Source organism: Chaetodon trifascialis, chromosome 13 (assembly GCF_039877785.1).
Source record: "Chaetodon trifascialis isolate fChaTrf1 chromosome 13, fChaTrf1.hap1, whole genome shotgun sequence".
Lineage (NCBI taxonomy): Eukaryota > Metazoa > Chordata > Actinopteri > Chaetodontiformes > Chaetodontidae > Chaetodon > Chaetodon trifascialis.
In genome coordinates, this window is record NC_092068.1 from 10,202,298 (window position 1) to 10,225,392 (window position 23,095).

The window sequence follows — 23,095 nt, forward strand, 5'->3', positions numbered from 1 at the left end:
GTGCTTTGACAGGCAGGTAGATCACTGCTGCACAGTCAGGACTACAATTTGTCCTTGCGGGGGAAGAAAGCTGAGGCTAAGAACAAGCTGGGACAGATATGAACGTCTACAGTACAGGAGACAGACCGGTAGCATATGAGAGGTGAGTCAGCGCGCTTCACTGGATAACGCAAACTACAAAACTGATCTGTCATACACCTGCGAGGAAATCTAAACCATGAACACCATGTTCCCCAATGTGCAGTAGAACTACTTTTATCATGCAAAAAAGATGCAATACAAAAGCCTTCGCTCAGGTTCCCAAGTCCTCCGAGGCATGACATCATTGTAGGAAAAAAATGAAACAAGCAAAAAAATGACAATAATTTGAGACGTCTTAATTTGTGTTCTCTGTGTGATCCTCTAAATGCCCCCTTCTCCAAGCAATGAAACACAGGGCAAATGATATCCTTTGACAGTGTGGGGAGTTTCCTTCAGTGGATAATAGATCCTGAGGGGACTTGCAAAAACACAATCTCTCTCTGTCTCTCTCTCTCTCTCACACACACACACACACACACACACACACACACACACACACACACACACACACACACACACACACACACACACACACACACACACACACACACTCACTAGTTCAACTGAAGCATCAGAAATAAACAAACAGAGAATGAGATCTGGGATAGCTTATCACATGCTCAGGTAGCTTTGGAGAGGCACACGGTATGTAAGGGCTTTCAGACTCACCACCACCTTAAATCACAAACAAGGAGGGCTACATTCTGTGCATGTGTTGTATGTTTCAGCTGGCCACTGCAGTACCGTCACGCTTTATTTTTCACCAAACTGAGCATCTCCTGCATCTCATTCGTGCTGGGCGGGGACACAAATCAAACAAACTGCAAACAAACTGATAATTAACTTTGACAATCCAAACACAGAATAAGCAAAGTGATTTTCACAGCCAGTACAAAAGATGAAAGGTTCTGTTCAGGGGCCTGCTGATCCCAGCAGCTCAGACAGGTCACATAGTTTGAGGAATTAAAGCACAACTCAATTAATTCTCACGACAATGTGGATTACATGCACGGAACAACCTTAACCAAGATTATGCAAGGCAAATTTTTTATGCGCAAAGCCTAATGATCTGCTGTTGCAGTTACATTAACATTCTCAGCTCCTGCAGGCAAAAACCAGACATCTGATAATGCAGGATGTACATCACACCTGGCAGGAGTGTCACAGGTATGCAGTGGCTATAGTGCAAACAGGATGTACAGTAGCTGTCTGTGCTTATTTCAAACGCAGGCGCACAATGGATTCACAAAATGTGGGCAGAACACACACCTGTGACTGCTGCACCATCGTTTTGGAGGTGTTTGAAGGAAGTAGTTGATAAACATTGATAATACACTGACAATATTTCACATTTTCACCCCTGACAGTTTTTTTCAACAGCGGTGGTGGACCTAAGGGCCATGCAGCTTCCTGCCAAAACACAGAGGCTGTATTTCAGCAGCACCCACATTCCTTGTCTGGGGTGGCCTGTGTGAATGCACCCAGGGTTAAGCACTACAGGGGACTGAGGCTTATGGAGTATCATTAAACTCAGCTTCACAGTGTTCCTGAGTGATGGCATGCCTGAAGTGAGACACTATTTGCACACACCCAGTGCCAGGGAGTGTTAAATCCCCACATTCACAGGTGTCAGAAATGTACTGTAAGCATGTTAGATGTGCCAAGTGTTGTAGCAACAAGCCAACTAAAGAACCATTGGAGAGATCACACACACAGGAAAGCCAACATGTCTCTACAAGGTCATTTCTGTAGCCTTTTGGGCTGCTGCTGCTGCGAGGACACTATTTGTTTATCAAGCACAGAACTGGCTGAATTACTTTAATTCTTGGCACCAGCATCAGTGCAAGCCAGAGCCTGCAGTCTGCTGCTGGACACATTGTGTAGAGACCACCTGTGCAGGCTCCTTCAAACTGCACAGAAATGTCAGAAAGAATACACAAAGAAATGTCAAACACAATGTACAAGAAATAAAAAGCAAAAGCTGAAGAATCCACTTCGCAGGTTTGCTTATTATTGTACTGGCAAAATGAGTCATTTCAAAATAAAGGTTCAGGCTAGCCTGATAGAAAAGATAACAAAAATAAAAGCTGGATCATTTTCCAGAGGTTAGGAAAGATCATGACTGAATTCAGTGGGGAAAAAAAACAAAACAAAACTCACTTCAGGAAAGAGGAAGAAGGGTGTTTACTGGGGGGGATAAAAGAAAAATTAAGATAAATAAAGAGGAAAGTAAAACAAACATTGCATTCAAGCGGCGGTACGCTTATTTGAGCAGCCTGTCAAATCTCACAAGCTCAGCTGAAATGAACCAGTCATGAAATGCAAAGCAGAAATGATAATAGACAGTAAAAACGCAGAAACCTGGTGTAGTGTTGGTTATAATTCCGCACAGACCTGATTATCAAAAGGACTAAAAATCGCTTGGGCGCAATGGACATCAATTGCGCGCAATTACGCATCATTTAAAATGCGGATAACTGATTCACGCCACGCAGCAGCAAACACGAAATCGCCCGTTCACATGTGGAGCAGATCTCTTCAAAAATCCTCATTTACGTAGAGCAACGAAGGTGAACCTACCTGAGGAGGTAAAACTGTCGTCCAGACGTTCCTAAAAAACTAATTCCCTGCGCAGTTTTTTGCGAATCCTTACTCTTTCATTGAAAAGCAATTGGTGACCAGCGTGCGTGTGTGCAAGCGCTCAACTGTTCCACCTGGACTTTTACTCCTGCATGATCGGAGCGCTCATTAAAAGTGGAGAACGGGACGGGGCCAGAGTTTCCCCTCTTTGCCCGTCCCACTTCAGGCAGCACGCTCTTCACCCAGGCAGAAGAGAATCAGTAACCCGGGGGCATCAGGAGAGGACGCAGAGAGCTGGCACGCAGCACCAAAGCAGCGCAAGCAACCTACTGTATTGACTTTTTTTAGGATAGAAAGCAGCAGAGAGGAAAACCGAGCTGTGAGTCTGCTTATCTGTTCTGCAACCCACCCATCCCACTGTCCGCCTGCGAAATAAAACAGCCAGCAAGTGTGTAAACTCTCACCAAAGCAATCACTCCTCCTCCACCAAATGAACCAAACAACACCCGTTTGAGAAACAGATTCTGCAAGTCACATCCACTGTCACTTAATAGTCTGCGTGTCTGCTGTTGTGGTCTTTAGTATATGTGTACTCTCACACTGCCCCCTGACACACACACATACACACAAACAGTGCCTACTACTTTAACAGGGAGAGTCTGTTAGTTTATGCAGATTGGCACAGGCACACAAGCCGCTGCTATTACGCACTATATGGATGGTTATGCTGAAGCTGATTGCCATTTTGATTCAGAGGTCTTAAGGGCTGCTGTAAAAGAGCTCATTGTGCGTGCGATTATAGTCTTTGCAGAAATGCAAAAACCACCTCGGGAACTCTTTTTTAAAAAAGATTAAACCTTCATGGCTCAAGTAGAAAATTGCCTGTTGATGTTGCTGGGAAAAAAAAACCTCAGGTGCTATTTGAGGGTTGTTCATTTATCTTTCAACAGCGCCATTAGTTTGAAAGCTTGTCAGCAGAAAAAAACTTGTCCTAATTCACCACACCCATGAACCAGCGGAAGAGTTTTCAGTTTTATGCAAAAATGGAGCCACAGAGGGAAGGATGCTTCCTTTAATGGACACCTTTGCTCCAACCTGTGGTTGAGTGACATGACGATGCTTCACTGAATGGAGATGTAAAATAACAGCTTTCCATAGGCAGGTGGTACCTGGCAGAGTGTGGTTTCACTGTATGTGGTGTATATTGCAGATCTGATGGCGTGAGTGTCCTCGGGGGCAGCAGGGGAAACAGCAGAATTTTGTGCCATCACATGCTTCAGTTGAGTTAAGGACAGTTCAGTGTATCCAGATGTCATTGTGCATCTCTTGCCTCGCTATGTTAGTAACTGTACATTTCAGGGGGCAGAGATATTGTGGGAAAATTCATGAAAACTAGTTATGGATCTCTGCATGCTATTCTACTGTTTTGCTAGTGTGGATCAAATGACCAGGTGTGGAATCCCACTTGAGATTCAAAAAATAATTTATTAACATTGGTCACACATACAGTTAATTAACACGGGTAAGACCAAAAAATACAAAAATACTCTTAATCCCCCCTTGTAATTCAAGTACTCAAGAAAGTCCTTCAGAGCCTGTCGCACCAGTACTCTGATGTTTCAATGTGCGAGGGCAGGTTAATGTGGAAGACCTCCTGTGTGTCAGATGGAGGAGTCTGAGGAGGGCTGTTGACCCCAGAGTCGCTGTCAGGATTGCATTGGTTCAGCTCCCCCATGGTGTATTTCGCCTCCAGCTTCTGTACAGGAAGTGATTTAGGTGAGGGCAGGGCCTCGGCCTTGGGTTTGATGTTTTGAAAGTGTTGCAGACGCACCACCTCCCTGTGCTCTTGCGTGCATGGCAGCAGCACGGAGACGTCCTTACGAAACTTAGAGCTCATGCCAAAGTAGATGAGCGGGTTGTAGAAGCTGGCAGACTTGGCAAAGAGACGGGTGACAATGCTGGTTGTGCTTGGCACATGAAAGCCCCAGGCCGACCACATAGACACCACTGCATATGGCGACCAGGCCATGATGAAAGCTGTGCAGATCACAATGGAAATCTGAAGAGAAACATGAGGGAACAATTGTCAGGACTGGAATAACGTGAGAGGAGGTTTATTACAGACAGGGAACTTTTAAGTAAAGCTTTAAAGAGTCTCATTTTACTTTTCCAATCATGTCTTTCCAATAAAAACATCAGAAATAAACTGGATTTTTTTCCCTATTTTTGCCTACCCTTGTGACATCTCTCTCCACCTTCCTTTGACGGGCGGTGAGGAAGCCGTCAGCTGACATGGCGTTGGTGCTTTTCACTGTGTTGATAATGGAGATGTAGGAGAACAGCATGATCATCACAGGGATGAAAAAGCAGAAGATGAGAATGGAGATGATGTAGGACTTGTAGATGGTGGAGTAATTGGCTTTGGACCAGTCCACCTCGCAAGTGCCATAACCTCGATCTGAAGAACATAAGACGCAAAGTTCAGATCAAGGCTTTGTTTTATATTTTGCTAGGGTTAGTGTGTGAGAACGGACCTGTATAGCTGCCCCAGCCCAGCAGTGGAGCGACAGACCAAAACATCGCTCCAGTCCAAATGCAGATGAGTGATACAGCAATGGTGTTAATGCTGATGCAGTAAGCTGCGAAAACACACAAGGAAACGCGAGATGAATAAAACATCATATTCCCAAGTAATGGAACAGACTGTTTGCAGTTTTAAAAGGTTAAGTGCTGCGACTTTGGCAAACACAGGACAGAAAAAGTGAGAGGCACTTAAAGATGCAGCATTCTTGACTTGTTATGAATGTCAAGATTGTGACATTTATTGAACAATGAGGTCTTTTCTTATATTAACAGTCTTTGCAAACATTTGCAACTGAAAAGAACCTCTGTTGACAAAGCACACATAACTTTGTATCAAGAAGAAAGAAAATCGGCCTGCTCTGTTTCTGAGCGGCGCTCTCATATCTTATGTCAATACCATCCGATAAGGACAGTTTGTTAGAGAGTACAGTGCCATTGTTGCTATGGGTTATTTGGGTTGGCTTTGTTAGGCCGCACTATCTTATATCATTGCTTGGAATATTTGATGCCCTTTGCAGTAGTTGCAGCTATAATCTGGCACATAATGTAGCAGATGATATCCCACATGTACCACGAATGTTCATATAGTTTAACCACCAATGAAAAAAAAAAAAACATGCACAGGTTTATATCACTTGTGTTTTATGAGCAACCACAAACACAGTTAAAACTCTTATCCCACGCTGACAACAGAGGCTCAGCCTGATTTCCATATAATTAAGACATTCTTCAGCATCAGTTACACACGAAAATAGAAAAAGTCACCTCAAATTAACTTAATGACATGTTGGCCAAATGTAAATGAAATTGCTGGAGACAAGTGGTAGTCGTTTCCATAGCTGAAGTCAGTAATAAGGTTTCATTAGTACCAAAAAACACACTTTTCTGTCAGATAAGAACTGCTGGAATGCGAGGCAGGCAGAGACGCGGGTCTGAAGCTTTCTTTATGGTCTCTCACTTTAATTCAGGCAGGTTGGGTCTGACCTTTGTTTGGGTGGCATCCCTTGATGTATCTGGTGATGCTGATAACGGTCAAGGTGTTGATGCTTGCGAGGCCGAAGAGCAAGGTGAAGAAACCGTCTACCTGTAAGAAAACAGAATGAGTTGGTGAATCATGACATCACGTCTTTAAAATGTGTTTGTTGAAGCCTCAGGGCATAGATCCATCGCCAGTCTAATTGTTCCAGACTTTTGTCTCTTGAATTTGTTTTGCTTTAGACTTTATCAGATAGAGACGCTACAGCTCTTCTTCTTCTTGAAGAGCTCTTCCTGCTCCAATATGCTCCAGACCCATGATGTGGGCTGCAGGCTTTTTAACTTGCAGGATCAGCGTTGGGAAATTAAAAAGGAATCTTTCCTTGTAGCTGTAATTGATTTTAGCTTGATTTCCACGAAAATTTGGCAGAGAAGAAGTTCAGTGAATGCCAAATGAATTAAACCATGAAGCTTTGCAGCATTTACTCAATTGTTTGGGAAGATGATCTTTTAATCACAGCTCTTGTTAAAAGGAATTATGCAACTGTGTTTCAGTCTGACTCCAACTGTGCGACACCCAGTTCCCTGCTGTGCCATTTCCAGGTGACATGGATCAGTTGAGGTCTCCCACTGATTACTTTCTTGATCTTCCTTAGTACTAATCCTATTACTGTCATCCATCACGTTTTTTTGACCCTCACATTCAGCACAGTACTAGACAGCCAACGTCTAGATCAGCATGATTTTAATTTAGCAGTAGTCTATTCTAGTAGTTGAGTCCAAGACCAGGTGCTTTAAGTTGATGCGTCTTGAAACTGATCCTCCCAACTCATCAGTGTTTCACCTCTGCCTCTGCCATGGCTCAAAAGAAAAGACATTTTGGATCATAGAACAAGTACCTATTTATTATTTATACACCTTACACACTGCTTTGACAATCCTTTTCCCTGTATTTCAGTTTGCAACATCAAAGGGTTTCATAAGGTTCTATAACATTCAACAATATCCTGTACCATCAGGTGAAAAACACAGGGATCTGGCCCAGCTTGCAACTGTTCATGTCCCATCATGCTCCATGCAGTAATCTGCTAATGCTTCTCACATGCCTGTCTCCTTCACCTACCTTTTCCTTCCCTCTATTTCTGTCACTTCTTACTCTTCCTTTATCTACTGACGCTCCATCTCTCAGCCCACCTCTCCCAGGGGAAGGTGAAATGAGAGGGGCGTACTGCTATCCCAATATTTCTCCTTCACCTGAAAACCTGAGATTGGATGTCTGAGAGGTGAAGTCATCTCAGCGGCTGAACCCTGGGAGCAGCAGACCTCTGTTTGCAGGGTCTCTCCCACTAAGATTTTGGGGGTTTATGCTTCTGAGGCTGAAAGTGTTCTGGTTACACCAGCTTGTTTTCCTTCACTCGCTGCAGCACGGATATCACGATTTCCACCACAGCTAGCCTTGAGCAAGAAAAATACCCTGGATGAGTTCCAAGCTAAAGTATGACAACTATTTCATTTCAAGACGAGGCTTCAGGGGGAGGAAAACATAGAAGTGAATGCCACATCTTAAAAATTATACGACAACTCATCATTTAAATGAATACAAATCACTTTTCAAAATTAAGCAACATACATAAGCAACATAAATTATACAACAAATGCCCCCCTGCCTGTGTTTCCTGCTTGGTTGTTGACAGGTGCCATGCTGCTGGAAGAGTTTTCCCCATTTAAAGGCCTCCACATTGGTAATCTTATTACAGGTTTAACCTCCAGCCCACATGGCTACTAGCATAATCCCTTGCACACACACACACACACACACACACACACACACACACACACACACACACACACACACACACACACACACACACACACAACCGCATATGCAGTGGACTGTAAGACATTGCAATGTAGTGCATTAAGTGGGATTGGCCCAAGACAGAAGATGTATACACGTGTCGTTGTTGTTGTTGCTGCTGCTGTTTTGTTTTGTTTTTTTAACTGTGCATCATCAAATTCAGACCATTTCATACCAGTGTTTCAGGGATTTGACTGATTGTTAAAGTTGCAAAATGAACTACAATTTAATACACATATTTTGCAAGGATGTATAGAACATTATCGATAAGTACTATAAGCAAATGACTGCTTTGAAATTAACTCTTTTAAATTAAGTTTGATCTTAGTGTGGCTTACCTGGCAGGTCCAGATCCAGGTGATCAAATACCCATCATCCTTGAAGATATTGAATATTTCTAGGATCCCTCTGGAGTAACCGAATACGGAGATGCTAGCATCCGAGATGGCAAGATTTAAAGTGAGGAAGTCCGTTGGCTGAAGGGAGGCCCGCTGTCTGTACAGGACAAACATCACTAAACTGTTTCCAAACCAGGACAGCCATCCTACAGAGAGACAAACATACAGTATATTCAGTGAACCACCTGTGCTTCTTTGGTGTAGCATAGTACAGCACAATATATTATAGTGTGGTATGGTATAATATAGTAGAGCAGAGTGAAGCAAAGTGGAGTAGAGAAGAGAAAAATAGCATAGAACAGAGTAGAGTTGTGTGTAGTATTTTACAGTATAGTGTTGTTCAGTAGAATATAGTATTGCATAGTACTGCACAGTATACTAGTAAATTTGTTAGATTTGTGTTGCATAATATAGAAGAGTATACAAATGTAGATCACATCATTTCAGTATAATAGAGTAGAACAGAGAGGAGCTGTGCAGAGTATGGTAGATTTGTGTGAATATATAGTATATTAAAGTGTACAAACAACAATACTGACTTTAATGTTTAATGTAGTACAGTAGATGAGTGTTTATTGTAGTATATTGTATTACGTCATGTTATACTATAGCAGAGAAGAGTAGAAAAGAGTGCAGTGAATTGCAGCAAAGTGAACCACATAATCTTATAGTTTCGTATTGAGTAGTGTCGCATAGTGTTGTGTAGTCAGTATAGTATAGAGTGTAGAGTACATTAGAGTCAACAGATAGTACTACAGTAGAGCATAACAGAACACATTAGAGTAGCAGTCCAATTCTCCAGAAGAGTAAAGAAGAGCACAGTATGGTAGAGTAGAGAGGGTGAGAAGAGAGCACAGAGATATAGCTGCTGTAAGTACAGCAAAGTAGAGCACTGTAGAGTAGAATTAAGTATAGCAGAGCATAGTAGAACAGAGCGTTACTGTTCTTAGCTCCTGACCTTTGTCAATGCGTTACCTGCTAAGCTCCTTACTTCATCTCAATAATTATAGAACAGAGACTAGAATAGAGCACAGAATAGAGGAAGTTCAGAGATAAATCATTTTACTCTGTATCTTATATAATAGTGGCAAAAAGCCAAGAGAATCTCTTGTCTGAGACAAGAATCCTGAGACAAAATCCCTAAGCTACATCAGCTGATGTAGGCCAGCAGACAAACTGTCTGTGTCAGCGGTGGACTGGCCTCTGGAACCAGAGGAACAACACTTGTTTTGTTGTTGATGCTTAATATAGTAATGGGTGACTCTTTCTTGCTAGTGTAGTGTATGGCCTTTAAAGGATCAAACTATTTCTGATAGGATGTATTTTTGCTCTAATTTGGAATTAGATTTTTAAGTATTTTGTCAGTAGTTCATATATGCCATTGATCTAGGATGTTGGCAGAAGTATAATGAACAATAGATAATTGGGATCATTTTTACGGTGGGCATTCTCCTGCTCTTAGTTCCCATGCTCTATTACAATATTTTAACCTCAAACCATACACAGTATACAAAATGAAACTCTGCAGCCCTTCACTGAACGTTGTATTATCTTTCAGTATGATGGTTGACTTACCCAACACTAACAGGTAGACTCCAATGATGGTCTCGCCTTGTTCAGATAGAGGAGGTTCTGTATGTAGAGAACTGAGGTTATTATTCCTCCATGGAATATTTACTACCTTCAGAGGAAAAGCTTTTAGTGTTATTTCCATGGTCTGTGTTTCGATGCCAAGGCATGAATCCTTGCTTCCCTCTACAGCAGCTCTGCTCTCTTCTCCTTTCAGTCCACACTACTGCATTACAGCAGTCAGGATGACCAGTCAGTTCATTTTAAATCCAGCTTAGATGCAGTCACTAAGACCTCACTGCTCACTGTCCGAATGATGGCACCTGTAATCCTATCAGTTTCTTAACAACTAAGCAGATGGAGAATTTGGGTGGAAATCCTAGCCAACAGGGAAATGTCTGGTCAGCTAGTCCATTAATGGAAATAACTTTTGTAGGGTTTCATTTAACTTAAGCCAATTAATCTTAGTTCTAAAGCTGGTCTCACACAAAGACAGCTGAAGGCCCTCAGCAGAGTCACACCAACACTAACACTGAGCAATTTATCAAATTACAAACTGCCTCCTCTGCAGTTGCTAATATTTGTTAATCGTTTATTTTCCTGCTGTGGGTTTCTGTAAATATTTTATGTGAATGACATCCTGTTTAGCAGCCAACTCGGATGCTGGATACTGAACAATTTCACCTAGACATCAACACAGTATAATGATTGAGGTTTTTTTCTTTTGTAACATTTCTGTTCTAAAAGGAAACAAAAAACAGTGATGAAAACAGTCTATTCAAATGATTCATTCACTCTTAAATGCATAATACATCATATGTGGCATATGAAATGTCGAAATTTGTTTTAGCTTAGCTTAACTCAGTTAGTTAAGTACTGATTCTTGGGATACTAGTATTATTTTAACAGATACTATGAATAGATAGATAGTATGAAACTACAGCCAACAGCAGGTTAGCATAGCTTAGCACAAAGACTGGATACAGGGGGAAATTTCTGGCCTGAGTCAGTCCAAATACTGTATAATAAAATTGACTTACCCGCAACTGCCAAGCTAAGCTAATCAGCTGCTGGCTTTAGCATCATATTTACAGTACGGAAGTTAAGTGTGGTATCAATCTTCTCATCTAACTCTCTGCAAGACGGCCAGTATGATAAAATAATAATAATGATAACATTATGAATTAAGCATACTCCTAAAATGTGTATTCCAAACCTCACCAATACTGCTTGTTCAAATACAGACCCAACAGACGAACACTGGGAAACATGCTGTCACTGTATATTGTCTGATTGTGGAGGTAGTGTGTAACAGTGTTGGTGAGCAAGCTGATCCGTATATGGCATATATGGCATATGTATATGGTATCCGTCTGGCAACAATTAACGTCATCCTAAACATTAAAAAAAACAAAAAACACTTTGTACTTTGCACATAGGTCTGCACCAGTGAACCAGCACCTCCGCTCCAGAGACATATTCCAGTTTTCACTAATCACTTCCATTTAGAGAAGGGTCATGCAGGCTGTGACTTCAGTCCTGCCAGTGTGACTGCACTTAGCTAAAATGTGGAGAACATTCATCTGCATGTACACTGAGGCCAGAAGTATCATATTAAGTATCATTAAGTCTGTGCGAACCAAAGTGTGCACTGATTTGCTGTGATCTGATGTCAGTGTGAGACCATCTGGCCCTGTATGAGTGTGTGGCACCCTCCCATATGATTCACAACATTACAGCCAGAAACAAGCCTTTTAGTGGAGGAGACTTTGGGCTTTTTCTAACACATGCTGGCCCAATTTTATTGATTAAAATCCCTTTGTTCCATGTAAACTTACAATTGCATCCCATCTCCCCTCCTCCACCCCTCTCCTCTTCACAGTGAGCGTCTCTGTGGCAAAAACGCCTACCAAAGGGGTAACCTGAACCGCCCCCCTCAGTCTGTGTTTAGATCACAGTGTGCACCTTGTTTCCCTCCTCTGGCCGCCACAGAGCAGCTCTGCTGGCCCTCAGGATGTGGAGGGAAGGGCTGCTGCTGCTGCTGCCAGATGCCTCGGTGCTTCCGAGTCCTCCTCATCAAACCCTTTCTTTGAGCCTCCGAAAGCCAGTCTGGAGAGAGTGACGGAGCTGAGGGTAAAGTGAACCTCTGACCCCAACTGTCACCCGTCCAGCAGCAAACACTGAACCCAGTCATCACTCACCCCTACCTTCAACTAGAGACGCCACACGACACAGCTTCAGCTCTGCAGTGATCCCTGTGCATGCAGCCCAGGGAGGCAGGGAGGTTTTCTGATGCCTCTGTGGTATGAGTCTTCTGGTTAAAGTGGGTAATATGATAATGGGTGTAGGAGGCATCATACAGAAGTCTTACTGCACCAAATAGATGCTCATAGCTGTTAGCACCAGTTCACCGCATGACAAGTGTTCTTGTTTCTAATGGGAAGTCATGGCATTATTGTTAACACAGTTTTCATGAATGATCTTCACACCTTCAGTAGTTAGAAACGCCATCCTCTTACAGTGAAAGTGAGAAGATTAGACTGTCTGACTGCAAGCGGTCAGCATGTGTCGTGCCTTCACTGTGAAGGACAGCTGCTACAGAGATTACACTGCAGCTAAGCTAACGGGTCAAAGGCCAAGGAATAACCTGCATTCAGCAGGTGCTAAGGACAACAAAAAAATCTTTGACTGTCGGCAGCAGACGTGAGACAAGCGTGTGAGGACAGGATCTTGCAATCAATCCACAGTCGCCCAGATGTTTTCGCTCTGTGGTGGCAAAAATGCACTAGTACACATATGCATTACATGTGAGTTTAGCTAAGCTAAGCACAAAGCAGAGACATATACTGCACACTGTACAATGCTCAGGTGTTTGCACGTTACAGGAAGACATCAAGATTAGCTTAACTCTTGCCTGTATGCTTTGGCACGTGTGTGTGAAGCTTGGCGATCACAGTGCAGCCACAGTAGGCCACTGTATCATTAGGCTTATGATGATTACTCTCCCTCTCTTTATGAAAAGTGAAGTCTGGGATGTGAGGTTAAAAGCTTACAATTTTCCAAATGGAAAATCACAGACACAGATACTATTATGGAGGTGTGTGTTAAAGGCTATGAGCTGTCTGAAGGCAACAAAGCCTCTCTTCACAGAGGACATACACCAGGTCAAGAGACCAATACAAGATCTGCTTAAAAAGGTCTACACACTTTCTCTCTCCCTGTCACTAAACGAGAGACACAGGGACTGCTTGTGTGAAGGCTCCACACAGTGTGGAGGTAAATGGCTTGCCTGTCATTTTTTGGGTCAACCTGTGCATGATATTGGTAAAGTATGTCCTTCACAGCAGTAAATTATTTCTATACTTCCTTTTAGGACACAGCTATTTAAAGACACAATCTTTTGGCCAACATGGCCTACAGATGTCAAAAGGAAATCTGTGACAGAGTTTGTTTAAGGAGGTTCGTCAAAATCGGACCTTTCTTACATGTTGCCTCTGTAATAGCTGGTGGACTTGCAACAGCGCCTCTAAACGCAAGCCTATCAAGACAGCCCTCATGGGTAGATAGATAAGATGATTTGATTTGAAGAAAAAAATTCAAACAGATGAAAAATACAGACTTTTTGCCTCTTTTGAGAAACAGGACAGTTTATTTAAAGCAACGTCCAGCTGGCTTACAGGTGAAGTCGGCATAGGTCCAGCAACAAAACCCTATAAACCACTTCTGCCTGCCTACAGCATGTTCACACCTCCTTCTCAAACCAGTTGAATCTCTTAGGAGTAATCTCGGTTCACAGAAGTAGACATTTGTTGTTATTTCACCAAAGGAAACTTTCCATGTTACTGTGAGAGGTTGATGATACATTAGTACTATGCACGATGTTGCATGTAGAAAGTCCACAGGAAGGTCTACATTCCTTTGAGCTACTGGGTGTGCTGATACTATTTGGATGAGATATATATAGATGTAGATATTACATATGAGGTGACACCTGGACCCCACTCCAGAGCCTCATGGTGCATCTCTGAGATTTGTGAAAGGCTCCTCGTAAGTGAAAGTTTTCTAAAATGCCTCAGTGAAGCCCACAGTTCATGCAGTCACTTTACCACAGGTACAAAGACCGGACTGTTTTTCCTCTTCACCCTGCACCAAAACAGTTCTCTGCCCTGACACGGCAAGCCTGCAGCAGCAGAGGGTTACTGCTTAAAATATAATTACTTAAAAACAAGTGAATGGTGTTACAGCACTTTTGTTTTGCTGTCCTGTTGAACTTCAACACAGGAAAAGAACACTTTGTGTCACAGGTCTTATCTGCAACTATTATATTCAGGAGAAAGGGGCTGCACTGTTTTCTGAAATTTTCTGAAATTTTGCATAATACCCCATAATAAACCCCATAGGAAAAGAATAGATGAATGGTTCAGTATATATTTAAAAGCAAGTGAACACAGGCTCTGTGTCAAGCCCAACGAGCCATGTGGATTGGTTTTGTGGCTGACGATCTTTGGCCCTGAACCACATGCAAACATTTATTTGGGCACTGGGTCCAGTTTGCAATTTCTCCTCTAGACTCTGTTTGTTCAAGCAGGTAACTTATGTAAGTCGGTCGTATTGAGGGTTGAATACATGCCCTTCCTGAAGGGGTCTGTACATCAGTTTTGACATGAGGGGATATTTTGGCAAAATGTGGATGCTGAAATGTAAATCTGCAAATAAAACTCTACATCCTGTTGAGAAATGGAGACAATCAGATGCAGAAAACATGGATCATATCCATATCCATATCTACACGATAGATGCCTGATAATAGCCCAACCCGATAGACATAGAGCATTAGGAACAGAAATGGGTTTTGGGTGCAACAATTGATCGTTTTTTCCTACATAGTGTATCATCGCATCAGCACGTCTAACAACATCCTGACAAAAATGTCGACCAATAGGAGCACAGAATGCTCTTCCGTGCACACCTCTAAACATAGCTAAAAGAAAGAGGATTGATGTTGTTGGTGCGACAGGGTGGAACTGTGAAACAGACGAAAGGTCACAGACTTTCTTTTAGGCTTTTCTGACAGCCAGTTTCATACCCACCACAATTATTTGTTTACATTTATGTTCCCATGAGTTGATCCCTGGCACTTCCTTCCTGGGACATGTAGCCTCTCATGTCTCTCAGTCAAGTCATGGCAAGAATTCATGACTCTATAGTTGCCGCATCTGACACGTGACCATCGTAACTGAGAGAAATTTCATGGGTTCTGAGCCTGGCATAAGCACACACGCCTTCAGAGATTTCTAAGGATCTCTGAAGATCTTCCAAAGCCTGCGTGGCCAACTGTTTGATGTCTGACAGACTGTAGCCTCTGCTTCCACTGAACCTTGTCTGGAGTAGCTGGCAGCCCTATAGCTCTGCTTGGCACAGTGGACAGAGTACGGTTAGCTCTTTGTATCAACCTCCTATCAGCAAAAGGTTTGTGCTCCGACACTAGACCCTGAATACTCTCCTCTGCCCTTCTGGGGGTTTAGATTATGAGATTAGTGACCTTGCTCCTCTGAGGATCTACAGCTGCAGGAGCCTGACAACCTGACAACCTATCACGTGGCAGATCTCTGTGGACATCTCAAGGGAAGACCACCTGTTCCCCCTGCCCGATGTGCTGTACCACATGAGTCAATGGTGGGGAGGTGTAAACAACCTTGAAACTGTCTGTCAGGATCAAAGTCACATCAAACAAGCATTTCAAATCTCCTTAAAAATGCTGACCCTGTTAGCAACATCTCTGTTTTCAGCTGTCATGAAGCCCCATCACGGCTGGTGAGTTGACCCGTGTGTGATAGGAGGTTAGTGGACTGCACCATTATCCTCTCCCTCAGCAAAAACTTGTCATCTTTAAAAATGACACCCTCGCTACAACTGATGACCCATGACACATGCCTGTTTGAGCCTAGTTAAGAAGAAACAAAATTACTCATGAATTGACCTGCTAACCGCTGGGTGAAAGTGGCGCCTTCAAGGCCCCTTTAAAGCCTCTGGTTATCAATTCCTGAATTTCAGATGCAATTGTAAATGTTCAGAGGATGTTGAACTTTATGCAGTGTATGTGAATGCACAAGACCAACGGAATCACCCTACTCATGCTATTAGAAAGTCATTGTGTTGCATCATGGAAAAACCAATACATTTTGTCTGTTTATTGATCACAGCAAGGTCCACTGATCCCTGGAGAAATGAGGTCATAGCATTGACAGCGATAAAAAATACAGTGACAACAATGCAAACATGATTACAACCAAAGGACACACTGAGCCAAATCAAGATTCAAAATGATCTATAATTCACAGCTTGCACACAAACACAACTGTGCACTGTGAGGTATAATTATGGAGGATCGTACAGAATATACAAAAAATGACAGGAAAAAATGTGTATAAACATGTACATACATTTTGTAAACTTATGCAAATCTGATGCATTGTCAGTTCTTGCTGTTATCACTTTTCATTTCTAGGTAGAGAACGTGCTGGTTGTTGGTGATGTGTGCAGAAATATTGAGCTATTTTCAGTCGAGGAGGTTTGACCTTCCAGAGCCTGCTTTCACTTAAAAGGAAGTGCTCCATTGACCACCTGGACAACATACCAGACAGTTTGTATAGAGACTCACTCAAGTGTTCAACGCCCAGCTGTATAACACCTGGCAAGATCTGGGCTTCCACTTAAAATACTGGCCACATGGTATTATATGTTAACAGTGTCTGTCCCTGACAGCACAGATTAGATGCTGCTCCGATCTCCCAGTCTCAATTAAAATCTGTCTAACCATTTCTCACTGCAATGTGTTTTGAAACCCTGTTAAAATTGGCCTGTCTCACTGATCAGTGAAGTCACACCACATAAACATCTGAGCCGTCATAAATCTGGGCAATGAGAGTGAGGAAGGATACACTAAATTTACTCATCCTTTGAGGTTCGCAGTGGTATATGTCCCATAAATAATGACCTCTGGTATTACATCAGCCCAGTTTTTAATCTGATCACAGTTAGACTCTCCATGATACAATTTAGAGCAGAGTTGCCCAAAGTGGAGCCTGCAGGCCAAAGTTGAAATCTTTACAATACAATACAGTAGGTGCTTGCTTTTGGCCCTTGGCCCACCATTAAGTTCCAGTTTTGGACCTCCAAGGGAAAAAGTTTGGGCACCCCTGGTTTTGGAAGTTGAAGTTAAGCTGCAGCAGTTTCTTAAACCTACAAAAATTGATTTTTTGACCATTTGGGGACAGTTACAGAGCAACATTAGCATTCATTTGGTCCAGTGTTTCTATCCACCTTATGAATTTAAGTCCAATATTTATTCTTTTAGCTCTATTTTAGGTCTCAACCAACTCCTGAGGAAATATCTGGTTCTTAAGCAGCTCAGTTAGTCCCTAACTGTGTCTGTTTGCCCTTTGTTGCTGAGCAGGTAGTGTACCGTGATTTTTGAGGTCTTTTGCTGAAAATAGCTGCCTGTTGCAGCCAAAAATGGTGAAACAAGAGCTGTGAGAGTAAACCAAAACAGAGAGATTGCAGTCTGCACAGCCAACCAGTGAGATGAAACTTGCGATAAAGGTCTGTAAAGGCAAGAGGAGCTGCAGATCGAGGTAATAATTATCTGTAGGTTCATCACTATGAGCGACCCCTTTCATGTTTTCATATTGTCAGTGTTCTGAATATCCTTATAATAAAAGAAAACAGCCCACATATGCACCCACCTTCATGCTTGTTAATATTCAAATCAAGATTTAACATGCTCTGTGGCTGCCAGGCTTGGATGGCTATGCAATATGATGCCAGTCTTAAGTAGTACTACTGGGCACATTGCAGAGGTTAATCCACACTTATTCTAATTACAGCATGCAGTGATTTATACAGGATGCTGCAGTGGTGCCCATTAAAGTTTATAACTCTTGAGTGCAAACCTATGATATGTCAAATTCACCAACTCAAACATCCAATAATCACTGTAGCCATTTATTAGCTCAGATTTTCTTCTTGTGCAACATGAATCAGTCGAAGTCAGTTTACAAGTAGTTGCCAGATGCAGCTTCTCCCTGTGACTCAGCCCTCATATATTTATCCTCATTGGATGTAATCTACATGTATGTGTAAAGATGAGTTTGTTTCTTGAAGCTGTCTGTCTGTGTTTTATGTGTCCTCATGTGTGTTTTTTCAGAGTCACCATGAAAGATGATAGATTTGCAAAACAACCTCTCAGAATGATCCCAGTCCCCGTCCCTTCCCCCAGCAGACACCTCATGATCTGATGTTGGGATAAACAGACCTCTGTTTTACAGGTCACGTGACAGGGGTCAAGTTGTGCTTCTTGACCAAGTGCTCCAAGACAACAAGTGCAGTTTCAAGGCCCACGCTCAAACACAGTGCGTGATCCAGCAGTGGGATCTTTTACATGACAGCCATTCCTGGTAATACAAAGTACAGAGTTTTTTATTCCACTCACCAATGTTGCCAGAAATATAAATATGTTTGCACGAAAAACTCATGGATTTTGAACCTTCTTCTTCATCACATCACTTACCCCACAGTGCCACAAAGAGACACAATGTACCACAAAGTAAAGATCTACTAAATACCACAAAGTGTGTGATGTGTGTTGCATTGTGAGTGGTGCTGTGAGACACTGTGAGATGCTGTAGGACCCAGAGAGATGAAAGAGCTCCGGGGCTGTTCCTGGGCGTGTGGCCAACGCAGTTGGCTTTGAAACATCCTCACTAAAACCAAACCTCTCCGTAGGCTCATTTCAGCAGGACATCTTTGACAGATTTTGATGTCCTGTACAAATGGACATGAATGTGTGATCAAATGCTTAAGAACACAGCATGCTACTTGAATCTTGATGAACAAGTCCACGTGACATCTACCAGTGATTACAATAAGACTGGTTTCTATCATGAAGGAATGCACAATGCAAAAAGTTTGAGCTTCTATTGAGACATTTCTGTTCTTTTGTTCATGTTTATTACCTTTGAGTAAGGTCTACACGTCGTATTTCGCATCTATAAATAACTCGACTTTGTTTTATACAAGTGGTTGAGGGATTCTCGCAGGGTGAATGCCAACATGTTCAGATCTGCAAACCTGTGACTCCGCAAACTGCTTCAGTCCTTTCGGTTCTATTGCTAATGCCATGGCAGGAATGTGTGTTTTGCTTAACTCTCTCCATACCTGCCAAAGCAAATCAGATTCACAAGGCCAACATTTAATTGCTTGAATCTTTGCACATACCTATTCCACCACATTCAAAGGGGTGTTTGGATAAGAGCAGCTGTGTGATCCTGAGTTTAAAGACTTTGTAAGCCATGAGCAAGACATTATTTTATCAGGAGGAACTCATTTGCTGATTTATAGTCCTTCTTTAAGTCAACTCAGTCTATTTGCTGTAATCAGATTTAGCTGTAAGCCAGGCTAACAGCAGTCTCTGGGGATGGTGAAGTCAATTGGTCCATCTCATTCATGGTCCACAGATGATGAATCTCACTCACTTTGGTAATCCTCTGATTTTTCTCATGCACCATCATGAGGTTACATTTTTGGTCTGAGTGAAATATCTTGACAACTAATGGACAGACTGCCATGAAGGCATTCAGGGCCCCTACAGAATAAATTCCAGTGTCTTTGCTGATCCTCTGACTTTTCAAGATAATGACATTCCCATCAGCCTCAGCTGTGCTCTGTGTTAAGTGCTAATTAGCAAATGCTAGCTTGCTAACAAACTAAATGAAGACTAAATTAACAATAGCTGCTAAGAACCAGCATGGTAGCATTGTCATTGTGAACATGTAAGCATGCTCATGTTAGCATTTAGCTTAAGGAACCACTGTGCCAAAATGCAGCCTCACAGAGCTGCTAGCATGGCTGTAGACTCTTGTTTAAGTGTAGTTTATGGCTGCGTCCCAAATCACCCCCTTGTTCACTTATTCACTACCCTCTAATAAAACACTCAATAGGGAGCACTAAATTGAGACTTCAAACACTTATCATCATCATTTTGCCTCAGCACGTACAGCTGTAGAGTCATGCAATGGTAATTTTCGCATCTATATATTATAGTGCATTACATTGTGGGATTGTTAGCTGAAAATAGTATAGGCCTATATGCCAAGGACATGGCTTATTTTGTCCAATTGTGGAATTTTTGAGGTCCCTGCATAGGGGATACAATTACACACTCAAAATTCAGGCACTTAAATAAAATGGAGGCCACTAAATGTAGCTCACTATTAAGGGAGAGATTTTGAATGCAGCATTTAAGTGAGCAATGTCACAACATCAGCTCAGGACGTAGCTGTAAAAAAAAAAAAAAGGTGATATTCAGGACTCTCAGCACTGTCCCCTGTGAGTTCACTGAAAGTGCAGCTGAAGTTCACCATCACTAAATCAATTAAAGATGTTTGCTGAGCGATTATAGTCTTGTACTACCATCGTATAACATGAGATACGGAGTAATGTGATCATTAATAGATCAACTTCCTTTACATATCAAATGTTTTTAATGCTGAAATCTGAGGGCAGGGTTCACATTGACCATGTAGTGTGAGCTGGGAATGAATTGGTTGTCTAATTGCTGCACAATGAACCTGACTGGGGTCAAAGGTGGAGCTGAACCATCACTCCTGTCCCCACATGAATGACCTGAGGGAAGGGCAACAAAGAGATAAAAGGGGCAAGACAAGGGGAGTGGGAAAAGCAGAATGACAGACTGACAAAGCATTATTCCCATGAAAATGCTCAGTCCTCTCTGCACTTTCACTTTTCATCAAGTGTTTTGGCTGCACATGAGCTGAAGGAATGCACCGCGGGGCAGCCTGCAGCTCACCTTCGCAGTGCACCGTTCCTCTCAGCATCGTCTCCCCGCGTCAAATCCACGTCTCAACATGTCCTCCTCGGTCCAACGCCAGTAAGGTCCTGAGCATCGTCTGTGGAGGATCTTTGTCCACACTATTCTCCTGCATTGAAAAGATGAATGGAGCCTTATTTAGCTTTTATTTGATGTTTTGTCTGGAGGGCCATCTGGATGGAAGACTGGAAAAAGACCTTTTTAGGGATGAGCTAACAAGCTGCACTGACTGATGTCAAGTTTAATACATCTGCACAGGTTCTGTGAAGTCAAAGGGAAGGGTTTGCCTCATGATTGCCTCACAGAGGTTATTGAGATTAATGGCTTTGCAGGTCATGTGCAGGCAGGACGTTTGCTTCCCTCCATCTACCTTGGCCTTTTACAGCTTTGTGGCTGCAGGCTGCAGTTAGAGAAAATACATGACCTTAACTTAGTTCACTCCAAGGCATGCCGACATGGATAAATTCACCCTAAGAGTAATTGTTTTTTTTCCCCAAAACACTTACCTAAAATCCCCCGTGGCTTAAAATAATCTCCTCCTGCTGATCAATCATCTACATACAAGATTTTGAAAAATGTTTGTTTTTCCACAAGCTATTTCTCTACACCTCGTAAAAAGGTGCTGGCCTCCCAAATTAGATAGTGAGGCTGTACGACTAGCTATTACTGACCTTACCACAGACCTGTCACTCTGCTAGAGCGGAAATTTAACAGATATACAGTCAAGTGGTTACTGTAAATTCTTTCTATGAAAACAAACCAGGAAGCAAAGCAAACATGTCCTCATAGTTCCTGATGACCCAAAAGCATACATCTCATGTTAGCTACTCTCTGTTTTGAACTGACAGTGGATGGTAATTCACAATTGTTATTTATGTTACCGTACTGAAGCTATTCCCAACGCTCACACATGTCTCATCTGGCCATCATTTCAAAGCACCTGGTTAAAAACCACTAGTTAAATTCTAAATTATTACTAAAAGACTACAATCTTAAAAAGTAATTAAATTTTGCTAATGTGTAAACAAATATAATGACGTTATCTATAATTTTGGATTTAGACATTTTACAGTTAAAGGAAATTGTTTGATATTTAGGAAAATGCCCTTATTCACATTTCTTGCTGAGATTTAGGTGAGAAGATCAATGCCGTTGTCCTGTCTGTATGGTTAGCCATTTATCTGAGCTTAGCATAAAGAGTGGAAACACAAAAACTGAAGTATAAAAACATCACATTGTGGTTTTATAGGGGGTTCAGTACCATCTCCGCTGGATGGTAACTAGTAACTAGTTATAAAACCTCAACTTCTTTTTAAAATGGATTAAATAAGTGAGATTTAATGTGTCAGTTTGTGATCTTGAGAGTTGCTGCCAGGCCAACTTTGTTTCATTCGGACACTGCCAGGCCAGCAGTTTCCCCCTGTTTCCAGTCTTTATGCTAAGCTAACTGGCTGCTAGTATTCGCATATTTACTGTACAGAAAGTAGTATCAATGTTCTCATCTAACTGCAAGATAGTGAATAAGTTTATTTCCCAAAATGTTAAAATATTCCTTTGAACATCTTTAAAGAGTAAACTCCACATGATCTCGATAGCCCAATTACCCTTATTGCTCTGAGCTAAGGCAGGTCTGGCATAAATAAGCTCAAGTTCACGTATGTATATATTTACACATTTATATACCAACACCCCATTTTTTCCTCCCTCACGTACCCACTGATACACAGACCATAAATAAACACTGAGCAAGAAAAATAAATTAGCTCATAAAAGACAGTCGCTGCCATTGGATGCAAGATTTGACCCAGCTTGTAGCCTCCCCTGAGACACAAAGACAACACTCCCATGGTAAATGAAGTTATGTATTGGGTGTGCAGGCTGGTGGAACAGTAGCAGCCAGTGCTGAAAGTGGACACACTCAGCCCTGAAGGCTTTCCACTGTGTAAGCCCTTCACACATCTTTAAACCGAGGGTGATGAAAGAGCCAAATCTCAGATTTTGAAGGAAATCTCCTTCCATCAGATCAACGATTTACTTTTCAGCCACTCTCCAACATGGTGCTGCACACGGTCAGTGCGCCTTTTCTTTCAGTCTTATAATATCTAATCTAAGGCTGGACAATGGACAAATGATGTCGGGATTTTAATTAATGCCTCCACAAAC

At 42.1% G+C, this 23,095-nt stretch overlaps 1 protein-coding gene across 1 annotated transcript; it reads right to left on the reverse strand.

Annotated features, from left to right (window-relative positions):
- Window positions 1–4,126: 4,126 nt before the first annotated feature.
- LOC139341345 (opsin-5-like) lies at window positions 4,127–10,255 on the reverse strand. Its single transcript, XM_070977839.1, has 6 exons — window positions 10,051–10,255; window positions 8,416–8,621; window positions 6,229–6,328; window positions 5,196–5,300; window positions 4,896–5,119; window positions 4,127–4,720 (listed from the first exon to the last, which is right to left on the reverse strand). Exons 1-6 carry the CDS (start codon window positions 10,187–10,189, stop codon window positions 4,250–4,252), a joined length of 1,245 nt encoding a protein of 414 aa, XP_070833940.1. The 5' UTR covers window positions 10,190–10,255; the 3' UTR covers window positions 4,127–4,249.
- Between the last annotated feature and the right edge of the window lie 12,840 nt (window positions 10,256–23,095).

Excerpts from the sequence above, each read along its gene's own strand:
- LOC139341345 (XM_070977839.1), bottom strand. The coding sequence starts at position 10,189 with ATGGAAATAACACTAAAAGCTTTTCCTCTGAAGGTAGTAAATATTCCA. Across the intron at positions 5,301-6,228 it reads GGGATGCCACCCAAACAAAG|CTTACTGCATCAGCATTAAC; the intron begins GTCAGACCCAAC and ends GTGTTTTCGCAG. Across the intron at positions 5,120-5,195 it reads GGGCTGGGGCAGCTATACAG|ATCGAGGTTATGGCACTTGC; the intron begins GTCCGTTCTCAC and ends TATGTTCTTCAG.